This window comes from Thermobia domestica, chromosome 1 (genome assembly GCF_964235325.1).
Source record: "Thermobia domestica chromosome 1, izTheDome1.hap1.1, whole genome shotgun sequence".
NCBI lineage: Eukaryota > Metazoa > Arthropoda > Insecta > Zygentoma > Lepismatidae > Thermobia > Thermobia domestica.
In genome coordinates, this window is record NC_137454.1 from 97,486,491 (window position 1) to 97,513,164 (window position 26,674).

Consider the following 26,674-nt stretch of genomic DNA (forward strand, 5'->3'; position numbering starts at 1 on the left):
CTTTAGCCTAACCGGCATAACCGTGGGACGTTAAACTTAAAGATTTTATATTATTTTAAATCTATTTTCATTAATAATTCTTAAATGATACTCCTTCCTTCAATACAGGGTAAGTGTACGTAGGATGTAATTCAAGGATAGAAAGTCAGAATTTGCACAATAAAAACAGTGCATAGTAATTTTTTTCATATTATTATCAGTGCTTGTGACAATAAAAAGAAACATATGGAACTCAACATAAAATATGGTATTATTTGAACAAAATAACGGATAATGAAGAATAAACCCAAGAACGTGCAGCTATTCATGCTACATTAGAACAGGATAGTTAAGAGATAACATGTGCGTTTGTAAATCCAATGCACCTACATAGATTCATTGAACTGTTCATTAAGAAATAATATATGTTTTGTTATTACACACTTAATTTTTTGTAACTAGGTAGTTTACGTCATGATAAAAGAAAAAATGTACTTGAAGATGGACTTGTGTAGGAAGAAGATCTGTAATTTTCTGTATGGTAGATAATGTGTTTCAAGGATGTTCCATCAATGATACTAATTCTGCTTTGTGTCAACTGAATGTCATTCAGTGGAGCAAGTAATAATACTTTTGACGATTACTCCTCAATGCAGTGAAATGCAAGCTTTATGTTTTACGTCCCACGGTTATGCCGGCTAGACTAAAGGAGAAGGTGATGATGAGAAATAAAGGAAATGATGGAATGAAGAAAGTGGTAGGAAATGGGAGAATCCCGAGAAATCCCACGCACACGGTGTTTGTCCACCACAAAGTCCACTTGGTGCGAGCTGGGATCGAACCAATTATCCCATGCGCTAGAGGTGAACGTTCTACCACTGAGCCACTGCGGCCCCGATTACTCCTTAATATCGAAACCCATGTGAAAATTGAATGTCTATTTTATTTATTTATTTATTTAATTTTAGGATTTAAAAGTTGCTTTTATGTACAAAATGCTTTTCACTATTAACAGCATTATTTAAACAAATTATCTTAATAGCTACAAGAAGATTATTAGAATCAGCTTCTGATCAGCACTAGTTTATTGAAAGATTATTTGTAAGTACGTCCCGTTATTGGATATGGAGTTATGCGTATCATATTTTTGTGATCTACTTCACATGCCGAAGTTACTTATGGTTGTTTCGCAGTATGGATGCCGATTGCAAATGCGTAGTCCATTTTGTTCATTACTTGTTATTTAAACAGTGAATCCTCAGTGGACATTTCAAATGTCATGAATCATCAAAAATAACATACTTCGTATACACAGGTGAAAACGCATTTAAAAGTGTCCAGTGGGAAAACATGAAGTTGACTCAATCTTGGGACACAAGAGGAAGGTGATAGTAGGTAACAATGATTCCAACACGGAGCCCGTGGAACATTCCGAACACGTTGCACAGAATGTTAAAAACAAGAAAATAATTTTAAGTCGTGTGTAGTAATCCTGAGTCAAGCACCTTCTCGTCCTAGTGTGCTCGATACGACTTGGCATGACAGGACGTATACCAGCGAGTAGAACATGCTGAACTGCCCTAGTGGTATGGGACTCATGTTATCCTGCTGATAAATGGGGTTCCATCAAATGTCAAAATAAGGATGGAGACAAGCATTGACGACACAAAATGTGCGATGCACTATTCACTCCCCTGAACGAAGATAAGAGGCGAATGCCATGTGTAACTTATTCTCTCATACTAGAATATAAGGTATGAATCCTGTATGTCGAGTATGAATATATGCTTTCCTGTTCACCTGCATTCTTATGGACTCACACATAGTCGTCACTTTCCTCTAAACAGAAACAACTCTCATTATTAAATATAATCACCCTCCATTCACCTCGCCACTACACTCTTTCCTTACTCAATGTAAGACGTTTTGGGTGGTAAGCAAGTGTCAGGGGTACGAAAGGAACACACGAACGTTTAACCTGCCTCCAACAAATACGTTGTTTAGTGCGGGTACGCTTATATGGAGGCCATGGTGGCTTCGATTGCAATTGAGAATGTCACTGTGTCAGTTAGGGTGGTCTATATTATCCTTCTGCTCAGATATTCCCCAGTGTATCGCAATGGTGCTAGGGATATGTCTTGAGCAGGAAACCTCTGCCTCCCATCTGATGAACCACTGATATGTACGACTCACGCGAGCAGAATTCTATGGAATAGCCCTCAGTTTTACGTCCATGCTTGAAGTTTCTTAATCGCACCTGGCAGTGGAGACGCAGGCTGTAATACGCGCAACACGGATTCGCACACACAGCAACGCTCATCGTGTTGCATATTACCTTCAAACTACTTATAGCATACCTTCTAGAGATACTATCATCAGCTTGCTCTATTGCGAATTTCGTTCGAGTCGAACGATATATCTATACGGAGTGTTCTTAAATAGTTGCCACCAGCGTATCGTGTTATTACCATATTGTTTTAAATGAATGTGTTGTAATGATTGTGTCTAAAGTGTACACTATAAAAATTTGAAATAACATGTGTCTAATGATTAATGTTTCTTCACAAAATATTTAAGAATGTATAAACGGTGGCCAACTGTCAGAAGTTCAATTTATGTTCCTTGAAATGGTCTACTGAGGATAAGGACATCAGCTCCTGTTAGGGTAGCTCTGTTGAGTTTATTAAACTACTCAAAAATGTGTTTAGAAAACTATATCCCATCTAGGAGTTATTTTAGAAACGAAACTACGTTCCACTGTTCAGAATGTACGGTAGTACATACTACACTTAGAATTGCTTGACTAGAATCAGAATTTTACGTTGTCTCTCGACACCACTACTATAGTACAGGGAGCCTAGTGGTTAAAGTAGAATCAGTACTCAGATTTATATCCGAGGCAAGCACATTACCATGAATCGAACCCGGGGCCACGCGTACAGAAAGCATATGCGTTAGCCATCTGATCATAAAAAGACACATGTATGATTGTCTGTACCTAGGTATACTGATAGAGACAACGATTCAAACATTCGTGTATTCATAAATATTACAATAAAATATCTACCAGTAGCTGAGCATATAGTGTAGGATTATGTACGGTAGTCTACAAATAAATGCTTTTCGTTATTGCTAGCATAAACAAAATCCGAATTATATCAAATGAAAGTAATAATTTACTGTAGAAACTTGGCACATTCTGAATATTTTCCAGGTCAAGCTGCGTCTCTTTCAGTAATTATAATTGCATACGTCCTATATCAAGGAAAATACATATATTTCACAATTATTATCTGTATGAATAAACACTCACTATCTTTTCAAATAAGTGCGTCATAGAGAGAATAATGTCAGGAACATGCCACGCCTTGCCATGCCCCTAAAAGGGGTCAACTTTATAATATACAAAGGAAATTTTCCATAGTAACATATCACATAATTTAGCTTGGCTATTACCATACGAAATTGGTAGGGCAGTAGACTTCGTGAAAAGTTAAGCATGTCGATAATTAAAGTTCTAACTGACATTTATAATGCCTAGACACAATGATATTAAAGTAGTTAAAGCCCCCTAGGATTTTTCTTACAGATTCCCCTAATGCACGGTTTCTCAACCTGCGGGTCGCGAAGATAAGAGGAAGAGATAAGTATAATTAGAATGTAATACCGGAAAATATTTTTAAACATTATTTTTTACTTTTTTCTGATAGGCATATTTTTATTTTTATACATGCCATTAAGAACAACAAAAAATAGGTCTACTAAACATTTTCAACAGGTGCAGAGTTGTTTAAAAATCAGTTTAAATAAAAGAAGCACGATATGAAACTAACGAGAACTGCATATTAAAATACCACAAAATACAAATGCAACAAAACCTGCATATTAAAATTCAATTAAAATTGAAAGCTAATTAGATACCTGAGCATGGTGTGATTTCACTAGTGCGGTTCAATCTTCGTAACACACATCATCAAATCATTTAAAATACTTAATAACTTTTTTTAACAACTGTACAAGTTTTTAAAACAAAAAATTAGAAATAAGTATTTTTTTTATCATATGACCTAAAATTGAGGGAGTTATGAAGGTTTAAAATTTTCAAATGGTCTCCATTTTGAAGCAGTAAGACAGATCGGATTCAATATTTATAATATGAATCAACTAACCAAATTTGGTTTTAATCCACTCGCTTTTAGGGAAGTTACTGTATCCACTATATACAAGAAATGGACCCTACTATTATAGAAGTAGATGGATATCGTGAGATCTCCGCAATAGGTGTATTAAAAATCCCACACAAGCTTATTACAAACAAGAAATTATAAGGGGGTCACTGGCAAGAGGATGCGATAAAATAGGGGTCGTGATGGGAAATAGGTTGAGAACCACTGATCTAATGGAATTCGCATTTTTCTACATCAACACCAAACATTACAGTAAGCGAAAACACAAAAGTATAGTCGATAGTTCCATAAATAATAACCACTAAATGGCTGGTTAGTTGAAACTTGAAGAACAAAACACTCAATATTTTTGTTTTGCGAGGTAAGTTCTAGGCTAGTCGAGAAAGCGTTACCCCCTGTAGCGAACGCGGCCAAAGTGGCTATTCAGTAATTTTACTTTCAACAGATGTGTAAATCATACTGTGAGCCAGTCAGGGTTTCCAGGTCTTTTTGCCAGGTCCAGGTGTGTAATAGCAGAGTTCTAATACTCTGCACAAACCATCTTCCAAGCAGCTGTTTCTTGGTGCAATCCCTTTGCCTGGCAACACGTCTTTCCTTTTTTTCCTTCCTTTTGAAATCTTTTCAACAGTAGGCAGTCTATTGTTCCGACCCGCACCAAATACGCTCGAGCTGACGTTTTCTCAGCAATTTTATTGCTTTCGCGTTTATGATTAGCCATCTACATTTAAATACATGGTCAGCGTATTCCAAGAGTACGCATAAGCAATAAATACGCTTTGCGATCGCCTCAAATAGCCGGGTACTAAGTGTTTCCATTGCTGGTAGTTCAATTTGTTGTGCATCTAGGGGTAAAAGTGGATTTGAAAAGGTAGGGGGACGGTAGGTAACGGCATGACGCCACGCCGTTCCCCCTGCCTATTTTTGCCCACTGTAATGTTTTAGGACACCTGGGGTTACGCCGTATATATTTTTTCGAGGTGAAGGGATGGGGTATCCCCGTCTTCTAGAGATCTGCACGGGCCGGGCTTGGGCGGACCGACTCTGCTATTTCTTTGGGCCGGGCCTGGGCGGGCCGACACTGTTATTTCTTTGGACCGGGCCGGGACGGGCTTGGGCTGGCCGACAATGATTTCTCTTCAGGTCGGGCCGGGCTGGGGCCGATAAATTGCAATTCTTTAATAATTATTGACTTTCGTTAAACGATAATTGGAATAAAGCCAAACGTTGAAGAAGTGTGTCCGTGAAAAATGTTACAAAGAATGCAATAGCTATTATCGGGCCGGGGTCGGGCCAAAAACTTTTAAAATGTATCGGGCCCGGGCCGGGCTTGGGCCAAGAATTTTTAAAAACTTATCGGGCCGGGCCGGGCTCGGGCCGAAAATCTTCAAAACTTTTCGGGCCCGGGCTGGGCCGGGCCTAGGTACGTTCGGGCTGGATTGGGCTCGGGCCGAAAAATTCGGCCCGTGCAGGTCTCTACCGTGTTCCCCCTAACTTTTACCCCTGAGTGCACCCACTGCGCAGTAGGATTTGAATTCTTAACAATCTAGCAACTAGATTTCTTTCTTTGTTGCATTTCAACATAGCGTGATTAAAATCTCCGTGTAACGTGGGTTCCTATCACCACGGCATGGCGCGTCCTCAGGTTGCGGATCGAGGAGAAGGCCTCTAGATATAGAGGTTAGCTGCGAATATACTGAATAAGCAGTCGCGGACAGCCGACTAGGAGTGGTCCTCCAGCTTGGGGGTTTGGGTAGGGCTAACAACTTCATCCTGTAAAAAAAAGCACTTGTTCAGAAATATTCACAAAAGCCTCGGACAAGGATTGATAACTTGGCACGACCTCAGCAAAAGAAAATGGACATGAGATTTGGAACATGGAATGTTAGGAGTCTTTATAGGGCAGGCGCGTTAAAATCCGTAACGAGGGAGTTAGAGAAATACAGGATGGACGTAGTAGGAGTTCAGGAAGTTAGGTGGGAAGGAAATGGATCTGAGAATTCCGGAGATTTTACGTTCTTTTACGGGGAAGGAAATAAAAATCACCAGTTAGGAACACGGTTTTTCGTTCATAAACCTATATTACCAGCAATTAAACGGGTTGAATTTGTTACTGACAGACTTTCTTTTATTACTCTTAAGGGACGGTGGTGTGATATTATTGTTTTAAATGTACATGCCCCAACGGAAGATAAGGATGACGATATAAAAGACAGTTTTTACGAAGAAGTGGAACGGATATTTGACCAACTCCCGCGATACCATATGAAAATTCTATTAGGGGATTTCAATGCGAAGGTAGGACGAGAGGATATTTTCAAACCGATTATAGGGAACGAAAGTCTGCATAAGGAAAGTAATGACAACGGTGTTAGACTGGTGAACTTTGCAACATCCAAAAACCTAATCGTGAAGAGTACAAAATTCCCACATCGCGACGTTCATAAATACACTTGGACATCACCAGACGGGAAAACACATAATCAAATTGATCACGTTTTAGTAGATAGAAGAAGGCAATCTAGCATAATTGATGTCCGGTCGTTTAGAGGGGCTGATTGTGACACTGACCACTACCTGGTAGCAGCGATAATACGAGAGAGGTTATCGTTGAATAAAGGTAATATTCATTGCCCGAAAACGGAGAGATTCAATTTAAAGAAATTAGAAGAGAGCCAGGTAAGAGAGAAATACCAGATTGAAGTTTCGAATAGATTTTCGGCTTTAGAAGATTCGGAGTGCGCTAGTGTTGAGGATACCTGGATTGAAATTAGAGATAGCATTAAAATTTCAGCAAAAGAAAAATTGGGACACGCGGAAATACGCAGGAACAAACCATGGTTCGACCAGGAATGCATAAAACTAGCAGAGAAGAGAAAACAGGCAAAATTACGCTGGCTACAAAATCCGAATGAAATGACTACACAAAATTTCGCAGATATCAGGCGGGAAACTTCCAAAACTTTTAGAACAAAGAAACGCGATTTTCTGAAAGCTAAAATTAAGGAACTTGAAGATAATAGTAAAAATAAAAACATCCGGGACATGTATAAGGGAATCAACGAATTTAAGAAAGGCTATCAACCTCGTGCTTATATATTAAAGAAATCTGACGGTACAGTTCTCACTGACACGGATAGCATCTTAAATAGTTGGAAAGATTTCTTTGACGATTTGCTTAACACACAACCAAAAACTAGTGTTCGTGGAGAAAAGGAGATACACACCGCAGAACCGTATATTCCAGAACCCAACCGAATAGAAGTAGAAACCGCTATAAAGAAATTAAAGAAACACAAATCTCCGGGTGTAGATGAAATTCCGGCTGAGTTAATTTTAGCTGGAGGCGAAAAATTGTGGAACAAGATACACAAACTCATTCTCCTTATCTGGAACAAGGAAGAATTGCCACAAGAGTGGAAAGAATCAATCATTGTTCCAATCCACAAGAAAGGCGACAAAACTGACTGTAATAATTATCGAGGCATTTCTCTTCTGTCAACATCCTATAAAATCCTTTCAAATATTCTGTTAGCAAGACTGACCCCATACGCAGATGAAATTATTGGAGATTATCAGTGCGGATTTAGACGAAATCGATCAACTATCGACCAAATATTTACCATTCGCCAAATACTCGAAAAAAAGTGGGAATACAATACCCCGGTACATCAACTATTTATTGATTTTAGAAAGGCGTACGACTCGGTTAGGAGAGAAACATTATACAACGTGCTTGCAGAACTTGGAATACCGAGAAAGCTAATTAGATTAATTAAGATATGTTTAAATGAATCCCAAAGTAAAGTTCGGGTAGGAAAATTTTTGTCCGCGAGCTTTCACGTCGAAAATGGCCTGAAACAAGGAGATGCGTTGTCACCATTATTATTTAACTTCGTTTTGGAATACGCTATAAGGAAAACCAAAGATAGCAACCAGGGCTTACAGTTGAACGGAGTTCACCAGGTTATGGCATATGCTGATGACGTAAATTTAATAGGAGATGATAGGAGAACAATAGAAAGAAATGCAGAGATCTTATTAAACGCTTGCAGGGACATGGGTTTAGAAGTAAATGCAAAGAAAACTAAATACATGGAAGTGCGTCGGGACCGGAACACAGCAAATTATAAATGCGTTAAAATACTAAATAATACTTTTGATAAAGTGGATACTTTCAAATACCTAGGATCAATATTAACAGAGGAAAATCATATTTACGGAGAAATTAAATGTCGACTAAAAGCAGGGAATTCGTGTTACTATTCGGTACAAAATCTCTTGTCGTCGCGAATTCTGTCAAGGAATTTGAAACTTAAAATATACAAAACGATAATCATGCCTGTTGTTCTGTATGGTTGCGAAACATGGTCACTTACTCTGAGGGAAGAACATAGACTGAAAGTATTTGAGAACAAGATCCTGAGACGAATATTCGGACCCAAGAGGAACGGGAATGGGGAATGGCGGAAACTTCATAACGAGGAACTACATAATTTATATGGTTTACCCAACATTGTTAGGGTCGTCAAGTCTAGGAGGCTTAGATGGGCGGGTCATGTAGCTAGAATGGAAGAAAGTAGAGACGCTTTCAAAGTCTTGACTGGAAGACCAATCGGAAAACGACCATTAGGAAGACCTAGGCGCAGATGGGAGGACAATATTAAGATGGATCTCGCAGAGATTGGAATACAGAGTAGAAACTGGATGCAGTTAGCTAAGGATAGAAGTCAGTGGAGAGCTTTTGTGAACGCGGCATTGAACCTCCGGGTTCCATAGGCCATAGAGTTAGTTAGTTAGTTAGTTAGTGATTAAAATCTCGTTCCCTTAGCGCACAAGATCTAGGGTTCCATTCTCGGTAGGAGAACATTGAATACTCCATCCTAAATTGTAGATCGTTGTTTAATATAGCCTCGCTGCTGAAAAGGGATTTTAAACTTCAACAAAGATAAATAAATAAATAAAATCTCGTTGGCAATCTACATCGAAGTTATTTTCATTATTTGCAAACATTAATCTTTGTAAAATGCATTAAAATATTTCTAGTAATTTGAAATAACAATGTGTTAAATAATAGTTATCGTTGTCATCGAGGTATTTTTATTAGTACATACTATATACGATAACTCACGGAGTGTCGCTGGTTATATTATGTATTCCTCATATACTGGAGAAAAGAAGAAGCATATGGAGTGGAATAAGAGATGAGCACCAGTCACCTGATGTCAACTCCAGAGAAATGCATTATGGGATATTCTTTATGTTGTATGTGCTGTGATAGTCCGGAATTTGGGTATTTCTGTAAGAGAATAAATACCACAAAATCTGCCTTGAATTCTTATATATTGAAAAGAATTCAAAGAAATATGTTGAAACGTTTTGAGAAAGGTGGCAGACTTGAATATTAAGATAATGAGCTTCTTATCAGTTTGCCTTGCCAATTTCAACTACAACCATCTTGTATTTTGCAGTAGAATTACTTCATTTGGTTGATTTATGCATTTCTGTACTTCAGTTACTTCATAGTGTTTCAACGCTCTATTTTGAGTATAATGTAGTGGATTCTGGCCGATGATTCGAGACCTTTGTACGCTGAAAAGGCCACAGTTTTTAAGTTTAACTGTACGTCATGTCCACAGCTAACCAGGGGCTAGTGGGGGGAATTCCCTTAAATTTTCGTTGTCACCAGATCAAAATGTGCCATTATGTGCTATATAATATAAAAAATACAATTTAAATTTTTGTATGAGATGCTTTATTTTAAATTCACTTTAATGCCTTTAAGAAAATATGAGATGAAGAAATATAGGAAATAGCTAGGAATTAGTGATGTGAGTTCAATATCATTATTCATATAATTTCTTCTTTCTGTATAGTTATATCTTGGCAAAACGTTTGAAGTAAGAAATTTGTGAATAACGGTTTCAACATCTCTTTCTCGAATTTAAGCGGCTTCAATAAATGTTGTATATAGTTATCCATAATAAAGTTTTAGTTTATTTATGAATTTTAAATGAAAATTTGGTTCCACGAAATCTACATTTTCGGAACAGCTAACACTTTAGTAAACGTTTTAGTAAATCATTTCTGCCATTGAGCGTTAACCTAATAGGTCCACAAACAATTAGTTGAAACTAAAGTGCGTCCACCTATTTGCACCTTTTCTGTTCTAAGGAATGATCAATTTCTTTGATTCTTGTATTTTTTCAGGATTTTCTCTTCAGAATACAGAAATGTTCGTGTTATAATCAGAAAATCAAAGTGGAACATACTGTTATCTCTCCCTAAACTTAATATCTTAAAAATCACAAAATTTCCCAGGCCACAGAAAAAAATCTTCAAAAAAAAAAAAAAAAAAAAAAAAACTTTTCAAGCCGTTGCTTTTCTATTATTATTATTATTATTATTATTATTATTATTATTATTATTATTATTATTATTATTATTATTATTATTATTATTATTATTATTATTATTATTGGAGTAAGAAGCCACAGAAAAGGAATATAATGATGTGGTCTTGCAAACTTTTGTGACTGGTTGCGGGCTTTCTGTAGGTTTTATATTGTTTACAGATAACAGAAGAAATGTCAGGAAGTGCGATACATCCAGTAGTTATCAAATCAAAACAAACACAAGGATTTCTCTTTCATATAATGTAAGAGCATATGGTCTTGTGTTTGATAACCCTTATTACGTATATATATACTAACTGGCTTAACAAATCATACAAATTGCATCAGATTGCATTAACCCTATTGCAGAAAGAAAATTAAATTAATCCTTTGTTGATTTGTTTTAAAGCAAATATTTATTTTAAATGTACATTACATTTAGAACAGACACAATCAAGCATCTCGTAATTTATTATCTTATGGCTGAAATTAACGTTTAATGACATGTATTTTTGTCCTAATAGCAATTAGATATATTTAAAAAAAAAAAAAAACTAAAAACTAAATCTACACACATTCTGATCATACAGAGTAATGCTTACTCTTATTCTTATTCTTCTCATTATTATTATTTTTACAGTTTTAACAACTTCTTTATACAAAGAATACAGGAAAAAAGAAAGCCTATAAATTATTTTATAAACTCTAATTTCTTCTGAAACGGTATACGTATATATTTATCGTTGGAAATCGAATGTTCATACTTTCTAATTCTGGAACTGCTGATTTATCACTTAGTTGTCATACTCAATTAATTATCGTAAGAAAATTAGATTCTTTGTAATCAATTTCTTAAGTGTTAAACAAGCAAAGATCTGTTTATCTTATTGTTGAAATCATCCTCAGTTGAGTCCAATCTGACAAAAATTAATCCTAGCAGAATCTGTTTTATGTCTTGTATACTTCCAACACATATATTATTCTATTTATAATAGAAAATCATGCAATCTCTATGTAATACCAATTCCTAATAGTACACAGTTACGCTAATAGGTGTCGCCACACGCACTACCTACCTGCCTAGTGCCAATATATGCCGTATATTTGAACTCAGCATATGTAGTAGGATATCATATATTTAGTACCATCCTCTGACAGTCTTTAAATATTCTCCCAGGCTACCTTAGTTGATTGTTGCTAGTCTGTAGAAAATTTGCAGATTTAAACCTATTGTGACGATTTAATTGCAGCTTTAAAAATGCATAGTTTTAATTATAATTATTTCAAAATAGAGGGAGGCAGTAACCGTATTTAAATTTGAGCAATAAATAATATTTGTGCATGTTTCTACAGTAATATGTTGTGAATATTGTTTACTACGAGATTAGGTTTGGGACACTCTTGTCTCGAAAAGCTGAACTGAAATCTTTTTGTCAGTCCGAAAAGTATAGGGTGCCTTTCTTAATGCCTTTCTTTTTTTTTTTTTTTTTACTTATATCTTAAGCTCGGAACAGCCGAAGCAAATAAGCCTGTACGCTAGAATGTTATACTTGATCAATGCAGGGGTATATACCTACTTTCGGGCCAGCCTGTATATTTGTTTCTATTGGAAGAGCTCTGTCTCGTCACGAAAATTCTATCTCGTCTCGTTTCGTGGACGACACTAATTGTGACAATTGTAAGATGATGTTTCAATTTAACTATTTGAAACGGGACAATGATGATACTGAATGTGAATGTGCTTTGAAGTTTATTATTAGGACAAGCAATTTATTAAAACTTTTAATTAAGTACCATTTTAACTTGTAAATCTGGTGTGTGGAGTCCCTGGTTCGATCTCATCTCTCGTCCAGCGAGCTTTGAGTTGGGCAAACACCGTATGGGTGGGTTTTCTCGGGGTTCTCCCGTTTCCTCTCAACTTCTTCATTCCACCATTTCATTCATTTCTCATCATTACCGTCTTCTTTAGCCTGGCCAGCGTAATCGTGGGACGTAAAACTTATGTAGGCCAGCACTGCTGAAAACTAATTCCGAAGATATTGGTATAGTTTAAAATTTAGTTTTTTCCACCTCGGTATGTCCTTAAACCATGTATATCAAATGTACAGCGATAATGAAAAACCCAGCATGATTAAATCTTTTTTTTTTTTTTTTTTTTTTGGACAGGAAACTATGGTCATGATATCCATATTTAAAAAAAAAAATAGAGTATTGTCGTGGTATGATTGACGCAAATTACATAATTCATGAAGAGCTATTGTCACCTTCAATTTCCAATAGCAAATTATCACCATTTCACGCAAAGAAAACAATTAATATAATGGCTGATAATAAATCAATCATAAATGCATCTTTATCATCATAAACTCAATGCAATGTTTAATAAGGTCGCCTGGCTTTGAAGTGGTGTTACTTATTATTACAATGAACGCATTAAAAGAATTGTGTTCTCGGAAGTAAATTAACATCCATAGATCTTTCTCAATCACTGTATCATTCGAAGACCTTCAATAAGTCACTGTCTGATGCAATTTTAAATTTCTTTTACATATGCCGAAAAAAGAAAAAAAAACTTGCGTAAAACGATTTCATCTTTCTTTTTTTCAAATCTAAAATTGTGTTCATGTAAACAAATCTGTATGTAAACATAAAAGATTTAATTTTGTGTATCCATTTTTTCTGTCTTTTCTTAACACTAACGTATATAATTTTTTAAGGGTCAGTAGTTCCAGTCGCTGTCCTTACTGTTGTAGGTCAACTGATAACAAATGGTTGAATCTTGTAAACAAGGCAAGCATATGAGAATATGTGTGTTTATACTTATGTATTGGCATCCACCGTACACACACAATTTTTTGTAGACATCTAAGCTAAGTGTGGGAAAACAGTTATCCATCATTCTATCTGTTTGTCTATCTGTCAACGAACTCAATTCTCCAAGAATATGTTCCATCTCCTCCGTTTATCCTTCAATTGAAACTGAAAATGGCATTATCCCTTTATTGGAGTCATTTTCAACGGGATGCTCTGTGACGTCACAGTTTGCAGCTCGTGTTTTCAGTAAATCAAACACGCACAACAAGGAAGAGGCAGCAAATCTACTGTTGTCAGAACATAGTGTGTCGATAGGCAAATAAAACGTAATGGATCATTTTGTAGATATACCGTACTACTTTGAATTCATGACTAGTCGAACACTGCCATTTCTTTTTTTTATACTATTCCATTTTATCTCGTTCTCTCCTTCTTCTATGCTCAACCTGTTCTCTCTCTCCTGACTCCAGTAGCGGATCTAGCCCGGGTCCGGGGGGCCTAGGCCCCCCAGTTTTTTGAGAGACAAAAATAATTGAAGCTATTCATTTACATATTTTTGAAAGTTTCTAGTAAACTGATGATACACCTATCATAGTCTGTGTTCTGGCTATTCCAGCCCCCAGTTTTTACCTTTTGGATACGCCACTGCCTGACTGATCGTAAAAGCTCGCTTTTATACCATACATCGGCAAGTTGGAAAGGAGTGTTCTACTATTCATCCCAGAAGTGACAGGTTCTCTCTATAGTTTGCAACTTCATCGAAGTTTCACACTATGAAACGAAACTCACTTGTTTGAAATGTATTTCCTCAGCATCACTATGATGTTAAATGATATGACATTTGGCTGTATACTTAGTAAAAGCTTCAATACAGTTTGCAATACATTCCCAGATGGTAACATCATCTATTGTTGTTGCTCTACGTAGATGTGTTATTTTGTCCGATAGATTATTCTACAGTAGTTGATTATCGAAGCGCGGAAAAATTATAATAAACTCATGTGCTGCAAAATATTTATTTTGTGTATAGTATAATTAGGCCTACTTAAATTTCCGACACATAAATGGCCTATCATAAGTATTTCGTGTTATTTATTAACATTTTGCATTATTGAAATATATTGTTTAACGTCCTTATATGTAAGCAAGTAACTACTGAAAGCATCCCATATTACACAATATGCCCACTTATCATATTTGATAAAGTAGTTAATAAATTCTCAAAATCAGCAATTATTCTTTTATGTTTTTTCTTATTAAAGACTTAATTTTTTATACTTTTTATTTTTCTTTGTTTCTTTTCCTTTCTTTTATTGTATTATTATTATTATTATTATTATTATTATTATTTATTTATTTATTTATTTATTTATTTATTTATTTATTCATACAAAAAATAATTTGACTGTTTTCAGTTTTTTTTTTTATTTTGAACAACCAAAGATTGCCAAATTTTCTGTATTTTTTAAAGTTTAATGTGGATGTTGAGAAATTCTTGATTATGTGAAACTACCGCTTCTGCTTCTTGCTGTTGAAACGAAATGATTAAAAAAAAAAACTATACATAGCTGCCAAAGTACAAAACACTCGTGGACTTGATGCGAGTAGAGGACAATAAACTATATTGAACTGCAGAACTTTACTCCCAGTTAATGCTTATTAAAATCGAAAACTAAGTTCATGAGGGACTGTAACGACTATTGAAGAGCCAGATGGCGTATGTTCATTTCCTGATGTGTGACTAATGATCGGCAAAACTGTTTTATGTATCGAATTTTCCACCGAAACCGTTTTTCCTTTTCTACATTTTTTTAAAAAAAAACTGAAACCAGTGTCATTTTCTCTGAAGCCGGTGTCAGTGTTTGTTCTTGTAGTACACGTGTATTCATTTTCTAAACAAGTTAACGAAGAAGCAATCTCTTTTTGACGCAAAAAAAAAAAAAAAACTGAAAAAATCACCAAAATTTTTTAAAACCCGTTTTTTTTTTTTTTTTTTTTTTTTTTTTGAAAACCGAAAAATTGGTTTGCATCAACTTGTTGAATGTCACTGTTTCTAGTTTCTTATCGGAATCCACTTCCTCTTGCTTCGTGAGCTCCCTCGTGGCTAAGCGGTTAGCGTACGCGCCTTTGGCGTGGGAGACTCGGGTTCATTTTCCGGCGAGAGATCATGTGGTTCGGATTCCACGTTAATCAGTAGGTCCACGTCTCACATAGCCTCGCAGATGAAAGGGACGATAAGCTACAATCAACAACAATTAATTGCTTCGTGAGCCCAGAACTACGCTTAGAAACGTTCTAGTAGCCACACTTCTAATGTTACTCTACGACGCACTTTGATAATCAATTTATAAGGAACTACAGACCAGGACAAAATATAAGAACCGTACTTCACAGGACCATTTCGCTTCTTTCTCCGCTTGAGGCGATGATTTGTTGAATGTCCACAAAGTCATACATTTTCTGAATCTTTGTTCTATTCTGCATATCCCATTTCTTGTTTTGATGTGTATTGGACCAGGATTTCTCAACCTGGGGATCGAAATCCCTAGGAGGAGTCGCGAGAGGAAGTCACGGAAGTCGTGAACAGAGGTGAAAAAGATAAATGTAATTAGATCTAGTATAGTGAAACAATATACGTTTTAAACATTGTTTTTAATTACTTATTTTGATTTAGAAACGCTTATGATCACATTTACTTGTATTGTTAAAAACAGCAAAACAGTTAAAGAAAATTTTAAATTGTTTAAAAAAAATTAAAAACAGTTGGAATAATAGAGGAATAAAACTGGTGAAAAACTGCTTATTGAATTACTATTGACAGAAACAAGTGATAAGTAATAATAATAATAATAATAATAATAATAATAATAATAATAATAATAAACTTATTACAAACCGGAAAATACTTATAGGGGTTGCCGGCAAAGGGGTATGATAAAAGGAGATCCTGATATGAAATAAGTTGAGAAAGCCTGGTTTAGGTCGATTAAGGCCTTGAGATACGATAATTTGAAAGTAACTGTATGAAATCTACATTTCTCTAATATAGAACTGTTTTTATTTTTTTCAACAAAAGTCTTAACCTACGTCAACACGATATCTGTTAAAGTGTTTCATGGTGTAGCCCGAACGCTTATAGTCAAATTTTAAAGAACGTAGGAACACCTGGAACATACACTCTTTCAAACAAATAGGACAAAACAAAACAAAAGGATAGAGAAAGAGAAAGAGAAAGAAAGAAGAGAGAGAGAGAGAGAGAGAAAATAATCAAAATCGATCCACCTATGTCGAACTTGTGCCTGAGTATATCCAAATTCTATTATTATTATTATTATTATTATTATTATTATTATTATTATTATTATTATTATTATTATTATTATTATTATTATTATTATTATTATTATATAAGCCCTATAAGCAGATTGAATTAAAAAGTCATCCTTTTCTTTTTTGAAGTAGGTTAAAAATCGGCCTGGTACCAACGGCCTTATCTTGTAGAACAGCCTTTGTAACAAAGTAGGTTAAAGAGAATATTTTCAGTTATAAGTCAAGTTTCAGTTCAGGTGTATTATGATCGCCAGTTACACCCTTTCTGTTAGGGATGGAAATAAATTTAGGAACAAATCGTAAGAGGCACGGTGGTTCAGTGATAGAGCGCTTACCTTTGGTGCGTGGAGTCCCTGATTCGATTCCCGAGCAAGTAAGTTTGTGGTGGACAACATGGTGTACGTGGGTTGTCTTGGGGTAGTCCTGTTTCCTTCTACTTCCTCATTTCACCAATTCTTCCATCATCATTCACTTGCCTTCATCATCGTGTGATGTTACGTACATTATATATATATATATATATATATATATATATATATATATATATATATATATATATATATATTCGCGGGCCACCATTTGATCACTACTGGACCAAAGAAATATTTCTGAGGGCCATGATCATACTATTGAACTTTGCCGCCAACAGCTACAAATAATAAAAATCCCATTTATAATCTGACAATAATAATAATAACATAACCTTTTGACTTGTCCTGTTTCAAACTGAAATCGGAATGCGGATCCAATCTAAAATTGTTTTTAAAGTTTTAACAAATGACTACAAGAAAACAATATATATATAATATTGTTGCTATACAAATAACAATAATCTAGGGCAAGAGATTACAAGTAGATGAGAGTCTTACCCATCTTTGCTGATTGGTTCTATTTCTATGGGCGTGTTGCTTCAAGAACGCTTGTACTATACGTACGAGAGTGACATTTATATATACATAAAATATAATAGAGCGAAGGTTAGATGCTACAATAAACTTTCCTCTCTCCATTATTTTCGTTGTTCAGACGTTTAATACGTGATCACTACCACAAAATGACGCAACGTTACTATCCTTTCTTGGTATCTAATGTGGAGGGCAAAGGTTTTTACATGTATTAATGCTACTGCTACATATGACATTGGATTCATGATTTATCAGTTTTATTGGATTTTTGTTTCTTGCTGAAACTAAAAGAAATAACTCGAAGTTTCTTCTCACTTCATAAATTGGCATTATGACAAACAAACAGCGTGTTTATTGATTCGTTTAGGATTTAGGACTTACATTTCGGGGCTTTCGGCATCTGTAGCTATGTTATCCCGTTACGTTACATATATATCGCTTAATGCAGGGATGTAAATAAGCAACAAAATTTTAATCGCCCCAGAGAAAAGCTACTAGCCCACATCTCACAATAAAAATCATTTGCTTACCTTCGGTATGATATTAAATACTCGCCCGCACCGATGAACCACTCGCTCCTGGACGAGTGCTTATTTGCATCCCTGGCTTAATGTCGAATACAACAAAAAATTTGCATTTTGTAAAGTCTTTGTTGAAGAATTTCGATATTCGATATTTTATTCTGGATTACAGAGTTCAAAATACCATTCATAAAGGGGCTGGTAAGACGTTTGTACTGGTCACCGGCCTTAATCAAACTAACAGCGATATTTCCGGCCAGGCCGGTGAAATACCGCCCAGTATGCAACCTTAAGAGGCCTCATCCCGGCGAAATTAAAACACCGCTAATTTTACAGTAATTATGTGATATCTTCAAATAGATAAAAGATAATTTAAATGCGGAACAAGAGCGCCCTAGACAATATTATTTTGTGTGAGGAACCGTTATCACAAGTCTCCTAGTGGCTTTCCGTTTCCAGCCGTTTAGAAACGCGAAAATAAATGCCGATTTTCAAAATGGCCAGAAATCGAAAGCAGATAAGTGGGTCGTGATAACGATATCTCATGTAAAATGATATTGTTTAGGGCGCTCTTGTTCCACATTTCGATTATCTTTTATGTATTTGAAGATATCACATAATTACTGTAAAATTAGCGGTGTTTTAATTTCGCCGGGATGAAAACTATTAAGTGTGTCACAATGTTGTAAGCGTTCAGCAAAGTAAATCGTTAGTCAAAAAGAAGTTGGGAACCACTACTCTAAGGAGAAGAATGATATAGATTATGTTATACTGGAAATATTAATAATAAGCTATGGATGACGGAAAGGATACCTGAAAGAAAGTTGGCTAGGGCTTATGTATTAAATATACTACCCCGACACTTCCCTGATGAAACTGAGGAAAACCGTGGAAGAATCCTAGTTAGTATGATCAGCGTCGGAATTCGAGAGGAACATTGTGTCTTTCTATCCATTGTTTGCCACAATTTACAGAGGTTAAGGGAACTGTAGAAGAGCGTGTTTCTCTTTGGCCTTTAGCTTGTCACGAACAAATCTTCTTCTGGAGACTGTCTTAATTACCGTGTACGCCGTATTGCTGCAAATTTTTCGTACCTAAAAATATTTTTCTCAAATAGTATAGAAAGATTCTTAAAGAATATGAGCAACTATAATCTATAGAAATATAAATAGGGAATCTAATATATAAATGTGGATTTTGATTACCAACAATTATTCGTTATCACTTTTACCCTACCAATTAATTTTATTCTTTACTTATTTTCATCCAATTCGACCTGCTATCACAATAGTATCCTGATCCACTATTTGCGACTGCATTTTGAAGCTTGCAAGGATTTGAACTTGGGACCACACGCATCGAAAACTAGCGCTCTAAGCATGACGCTACGCTCAACTTGACAAGGAGTACGTACATATAGGGATGCCCACAGATGGCTTTTAGGACCCACGTTGCACTAATGAGATTATTTTGGGGATAACGTAATTTTTCATTGAAAATAGTGCTATCAAATCGGAGAATGGTAAATTTGGAGGTAGAATAGTACATTTTAAGGGGAGAGAAAGGTAAATTTGAACGAGAATGGTAAGTTTGGGGAGAAAAATGGTAAATTTGGGGAGAAGAATGGTAAATTTAGAGAAGAATGATACATTTAGAGAGTAAATTTAGGGAGAAGAGTGGTAAATTTAGAGAGTAAATTTGGGGAGAAGAGTGGTAAATTTGGGGAGAAGAATGGTAAATTTGGGGAGAAGAATGGTAAATTTGGGGAGAAGAATGGTAAATTTGGGGAGAAGAATGGTAAATTTGCGGAGAAGAATGTATATTTGCGGAGAAGAATGGTAAATTTAAAGGAGAATGGTAAATTTGGAGGACCAAATTTACACCGTAGGACATTTACTAGCCAATGAAGGTCAGTGTTTCCCTATACAGGAATTAGTCTCACCGTCTCTCGTTGTATAAAGATACGACCAAAGCATAAATAGTGATAACTTTCAGAATATTTTAATCATTTTTTTTTCAATTAGATACATGCTTATCGTAAGCTTGAATAGACTGGAAAACATAAGATATCAATGCTGACTGAACAGTTTATATTTTGTTCTTTCCTCACAATAATACAAGCACGAAGCACAATGATAATGACATATATATTTTGATTTCCTTTACAGGTCTGCTGACGGCAGTAAACTGTGCCAGCGTGCGATGGGCAATGAGAATTCAGAGCCTTTTCACAGCTGCAAAGTTATCAGCTTTGTTTGCTATCATTCTAGCTGGAATAATTCACATAGCGACAGGTGAGTATAAACTGAGAATTGATGTGTATGTACTGTATAACCTTTGCCGGGCAGAATTGCCATCTCATAAATTCCAACTCGTTAATGCAAATATCATTGAAATAAAATTTGAGTTTAGAGCAAAAAAACATAATGACGGGTTATCTCTCGCTGCATTTTTCAAAAATTTCTTCTCGTATTTGTAATTTCAATATTGTTTAGAATTAAACGCACAAGCTAACATTATTTTGGAACTCCTCCTCATCATAAAGAAAACATATTATTTTGGAACTCATTTGGTTCCTCATCATTAGCATTTCAGTGATGGCTCGAGTAGTGGATCCAGAAGCGCCGTGTGAACGTAGGATTGCCTCCTGGACGATGAACGTAGGCTCCAAATATGGAGTTTTACATCAAAACAGAATAAAATAGCAATAGATATTAGGCCTATATATACAGTACATAATTGTAGTGTCCTCCTTGATGAACACCATGTTTACGAAGATATTTATGTGTCGGACGGGGAAGATTGCGTGTAAAATTTAGAGCTATGTAGGCTGTAATTCACTACCAGAAGGGGCACACTTATCAAATTGGTCTAAATGGAGTAGCCAGACGAAGAGTATTCAGGCAGAAGGCAGCAGTTCTCCAGTAGTGAACTTTGCGAAAATCATAGTGATTGGTACGGCAACTTGGACATTAGTCTCAAGCGTGGTCGGAGTGACTTTAACGGCTGGGATACTGCGGTTTGAAAGGCAATGGGAAACCAGCACTTTATTTTTCCATAGTTTGCTGACAGCATAAAGAAAACATATGTACAACGGTTTTTCGCAGATCAAAATATAGTTCCAGAGGTGAAATACGTACACTCTCATTCGGATCTCTGAGAGGAGGATATCTTCGAAAGGACTATTGGATGACAGAGTAACAATGTGGAGAAGATAGAGAAAGGAAGACAAACAAAAGCAAAAAGATTAGGATAGGGACGTGGAATATACGTACCATGTTGTAGAGAGGAAAATTAGAAAATCTTAACGAAGAAATGAAATAAAACAATATAGATTTGGGAGGAATCTGTGAAGTTAGATGGGAAGGTAATGAAGAGTTGAACAGGGAATGATATAAAATGTTTTACGTAGGAAATGAAAAGGGCGGTCATAACAGTGTGGAAATAATTCTTGGTAAGTGCTTAAAAGAGAAGGTAATGAAAGTAGAATTTGTTGATGGTAGAGTTATGATGTTAAAGACTTAAAGAAAAATAGGAAGATCTAGTGGTGATACAGACATACGCACCGACGACTTCGGATACAACTGAGGAAGTGGAGGAAAATTATGAGAAAGTAGAAGAAATTATAGATAGGAAGAAGACGGATGCATCCATAATTGTAACGGAAGATTTCAATGCAGTTGTGGAAGAAAAACAGGAAGATAGTGTCGTAGGCAAATACGGTTTAGGCGAAAGAAATGAAAGGTGAGAGGAATTGGTTAATTTCTGTAGACAGAATTCACTAGTAATTCGAAACACGTGATTTAATCAGCACAAGATATACATGACTATCCTCAATATATGGCCGAAGATATCAGACTACGTTATGATTCAAATCAGGTATCGGAATAGCTTGAAGAACGCGAAGACTTCCCGGGGCTTACATTTTCTCTGATCATAACTTTTTGCTGACCGAAGTAAATTCAACTGAAATATGTAGGGGGAAGAAGAGTAGGCAACAAGATGTTGAATGCTGAAAAGTTTAAAAAACAAGGAAGTAAGAGATCTTTTCGTTGAAGAATTTGAAGAAGAATACTCAAACGAGGATAGATGCAGGTACTAATAGACGGTGGGAGCATATTAATTGTTGCATGCAGTAGGTCACTGAAGAAGTAGAAGGTTACCACGAACACAAAATGGCTAAGAAACTATGGGTTACAGAACAGATGTTGCAGAAAATGTTGGAAAGGAGGGTGTAGAAACATGTTAATACAGAAAAGGAGAGAAAGATTTACGGGAAGTTAACGAGTAACGAAAGGAAACAGACAGAGCAAGGGAAAAGTTTTACAAAAGAAACTGCAAGGACATAGACGAATTAGAAGGTGGAAAATATGACGAAATGCACAAGAAAATGGGATCTATGGAACTTCAGAGGAAATAAGGAGATATTACGATGGAAGTAGAAAATAAGAATGGGAAGAGCAAAGTCTTAGGAAGATGGAAAGAATATGCTAAGGACTTACATGAGAGTAGCGGGGTGTGGCCTAGATGCTGAAGTAGAAAATGAAGTACGCGAGGATGATAAAGGGTTTAGTATCCTTCGGGATAAGTTTGATAAAGCTATATCTGAGATTAGGAATGGAAAGGCAACCGGAATAGATAATATACAAATAGAATTCAGTAAAAATATGGGAGACAAGGGCAAGAAAGTATTGTTCCGACTCTGCAATGAAATATATGAAATAGGAGTGGCCAAACGATTTCCTGAAGAGGACCATGATATCGATGACCAAGAAATCGAATCCAGAGAGATATACTGTATATGAGGATTATGGAACTATTAGTCTCATATCGCATGCAACAAAAATTTTGCTTCGAGTTTTGAACAGAAGGTTGTATAGAAGAGCAAATGAAAAAGTTGAGGAAGGATAGTTCGGGTTAGCTCAAACATTGTTTTGTTAAATGTTCTTGTATAATCTGTGTTCTAAACCACAATTATTATTCAGAGTGGGAAGAAGCTAATCAACAATAAAATTCTGCAATAAAACTGTCGAAACTATATGAATTCGGCTGATTTTGGGGTCACAAGGTAAATGAATCTGAGAAGTGAGACTCAAACTCAGATGATCCAGGTTAGAATTGTCACTCAGATGACATGTTAGCAAGTTGGAACTACGGAGATCTAATTGCGTTACACATTGGGAGCTGCATGAATTTTTTAAGCCACGTATTCCAAAAGGCATTGTTGATAAATCGCAAATAGCTTAATGCTTGATGATATGAGATGAATGTGAGTTTAAGGAATAAAAAGATATGCAGAAGGAGTACTTAATTTTAGTAGGCATTTTACACAGACCAGCGGTGTCTGTATGTTTTAGGCTGGCGAGAAGATAATTAATTTTAACTTTTTTAAAGAAAATTATTTAAAGGTTTTCATTTCTCTATAATAAATTTGAATTGTATGCTTTATTTTTTGTATAGAAGGAAAAGAAAAGGAAGAGAAGAAGAATAGTGTGAATATGAATGGAAACAGCCTCGAAAATGTGTTTATTTACCTTTTTCTTTTTTGTTTAACGGCCCACGATTATGCACCGAGGCTAAGGAAGACTCTGATGATAGTATAGATGATAATGATTGAATGAACTGAGAGAACCCATGCAGATGGTGTGTGTTTACCACATAATCTATCGCCTCGGGCTGGGATCAACCCAGAGACCCTATACACCAGAGGAAAGTTCTTTACACTGAGCCACCTCCACCGCCTGTGAGGTTTTGACTGCAACTCTTGCGCAAAATTGTACATAGAGGAGATATTTTAAACATATGCAAATTCAAATTTAGTGTAAAAGAAGTATCTTAAGTTTTATTCATATCTTGATATTATCCCATGACTCTCTTTTCTGGTCAGGGGGTCGCGGTGGCTCAGTGGTAGAGCGTTCACCTCTGGTGCATGGGGTCCCTGGCTCAATCCCAGCTCCCGCCAAGTGAACCTTATGATGGACAAGCATCGTGTGCGTGGATTTCCTCGGGGTTTTCCCGTTTCCTCCCACTTTCATTCCACCATTTCATTCATTTCTTATCATCACCTTTAGGCCGTCTCCTTTAGCCTAGCCGGTATAATCGTGGGACGTAAAACTCAAAGATTTCATTTATTTTTCTCTTTTCTGGTCCTTATATTATCAGACAAATTCCATCGTTGTCCGGGAAACAAATTTTGCTCTGTTACTCAACAGCGACAACTTAGCATGATCAGGTGCGGAATGAAGTTAAAATCTTAATCATATGTGACTTAAAGGCTCATTTCTGATTAGCTATAATCTTACCTTGTCAAAGAAGGAGCAAGATTTATTTTCTTAGCTGAGAACCACGTGGTTTTTATGTCTTTCACTTTTCCGTCATGACTTCTGAAGTAAATTGTAGTAAACTACTACCTTGGATTTTTTTTAAAAAAATGCTATGTACCAAATTTGAGTAACCTTTGAAAAAGATGGCAGGGAAAATACCAGGCGTACAAGTATGAAATACGGATTTCACACAACAGATGCCGCACAGTGATGTCAACCTGTGGGAAAAATCCCATATCATGGGAATTTTTGACCTTATTTTCTTGGAAAGGGATAAAAAGCAGCGGATATGGGAATTTTCGAGAAGATCGAAATTTACAGCTTATTCATTTAGATATTGTAAAAAGTGACTAACACAGTGAAATTTAATTTTTAATATTATAGTGTACTCTTAATTAATATAACGTGGGAAATTCATACATAAAATGGGATTTTTTGTGTCTCGACATGGGATTTCATAATGTTTCAGGTTGGCATCACTGATGCCGCACTAATGCAGTTTGTGCTATAAAGATGCGTTTCGCCATTTTGTTGTGTCATCAACAAATATCAGACGCGCACGAGTGATAAATTGGAAAAATGTGTGAATAGTGTTGTGCTGTTGTGTTTAATATGCCGAAATTTATTCCGAACAAAAAGTATTCGCGAACAGCATTAATATTTTGTTTTCATTTGAAGAAAACTGCTGCCGAAGCATGCCGATAACTTCAAGAAGCTTACATTAAGCATGCTCCATCGCAAGATATGTGTGAACGATGGTTTCGGCGTTTCAAAAGTGGTGATGTTGATGTTGCTGACAAGCAACATGGAAAACCGAAAAAAAAAAAAAAAAAAGATGTGGAATTGTAAGCATTGTTGGACGAAGATGATTCGCAAACACAAAAACAACTTAACAAGCAATTGGGTGTTAGTTAACAAGCTATTTCAAATCGGCTACGAGAGATGGGAAAAATTCAAAAGACCGGTAGATAGGTACCACATGAATTGAACGACAGGCAAATGAAAAAGCCCAAAACTACATATGAGATTATGCTCGCTTGTTTCAAAAGGAAGTCATTTTTGCATCGTATAGTTACAGGGATAAAAAGTGGATTTATTTTGAGAATCCCAATCACAAAAGATCATGGGTAGACCCAAACGCTCCATCCACATCGACCGCAAGACCAAATCGCTTTGGCAGAAAGACGATGCTGTGTGTTTGGTGGGACTTGAGGTCATTATTTATTACGAGCTATTAAAACCTGGGGAAACGTTAATACTCAACGTTACCAACAACAATTGATCGATTTGAACCGCTCGCTGCTTGGAAAAAAGGCCAGACTACCGAAAGAGGCAACACAAAGTCATTTGTCTTCATTGCAATGCTCCATCACATACGGCAAAACCGGTTCGCGACACGTTGGAAGTACTCACCTCGGAAGTTCTACCCCATACGGCTTACTCACCAGACTTGGTTCCTTCAGATTATCACTTGTTTGCATCGATGGGTCACACACTTACTGAGCAGCACTTGGTTTGTACGAAGATGTGAAAATGGTTCGCAGCAAAAAGGGAAGATGTGAAAATGGTTCGCAGCGAAAGGGGAAGATTTTTACTGGTGTGGTTTTCACAAATTGTTCGAAAGATGGGAACGATGTATAACAAGCGATGGAGCATACTTTGAATAAAGTAATTTTTATCATTCTTTCGAAGTTAACACGTTTGTTTAGAAAAAAAAAATCCGCATTTCATACTTGTACACCTGGTAAGACACAAACAAGGTTATTACTTCAGAAGGAAAAAATTACTTAACAAGGCATTTGGACGAAATTCTCCGCAATGATCTTCAGATGTAATTGTTGAAGGATCATGAGTAGTACTGGATTTTTTTTTTATTCTTAATTTCCAGAAAGTAAGATTGAATAGGCATCAATGAAATTGGGTTTGCCCATTATCAGTAGTTGTATATTGTAACTTAAAATATCTAACTGAGTTTATGAGAGTATAGATTTCTTGAGCAGAAAATAACGCAGCCTTTGCGCTAAGAGAAAAGTCCAATCAGCATGCCGCCTTCTGCCTGAGAACGAGACGAATTTATGGTTGCAAGCCAATCATGGATCGGCAATAATAACTCATTCGTGGCCAAGCGGTTACAATACGCGCCTTTGGCGTGGTATACCTGGGTTCGATTCCCAATGGGAGCTCATGTGGTTCGGATTCCACGTTAATCAGTAGGTCCCGTTC

At 36.1% G+C, this 26,674-nt stretch overlaps 1 protein-coding gene across 1 annotated transcript in view; it reads left to right on the forward strand.

Annotated features, from left to right (window-relative positions):
- JhI-21 (Juvenile hormone Inducible-21) overlaps positions 1-26,674 on the forward strand; it is a 93,797-nt gene that overhangs the window by 21,396 nt on the left and 45,727 nt on the right. Inside the window, exon 2 of the mRNA XM_081761062.1 lies at positions 20,297-20,422. Coding sequence (XP_081617188.1) covers positions 20,297-20,422 — 126 coding nt within the window. The remainder of the gene's footprint in view (positions 1-20,296; positions 20,423-26,674) is intronic.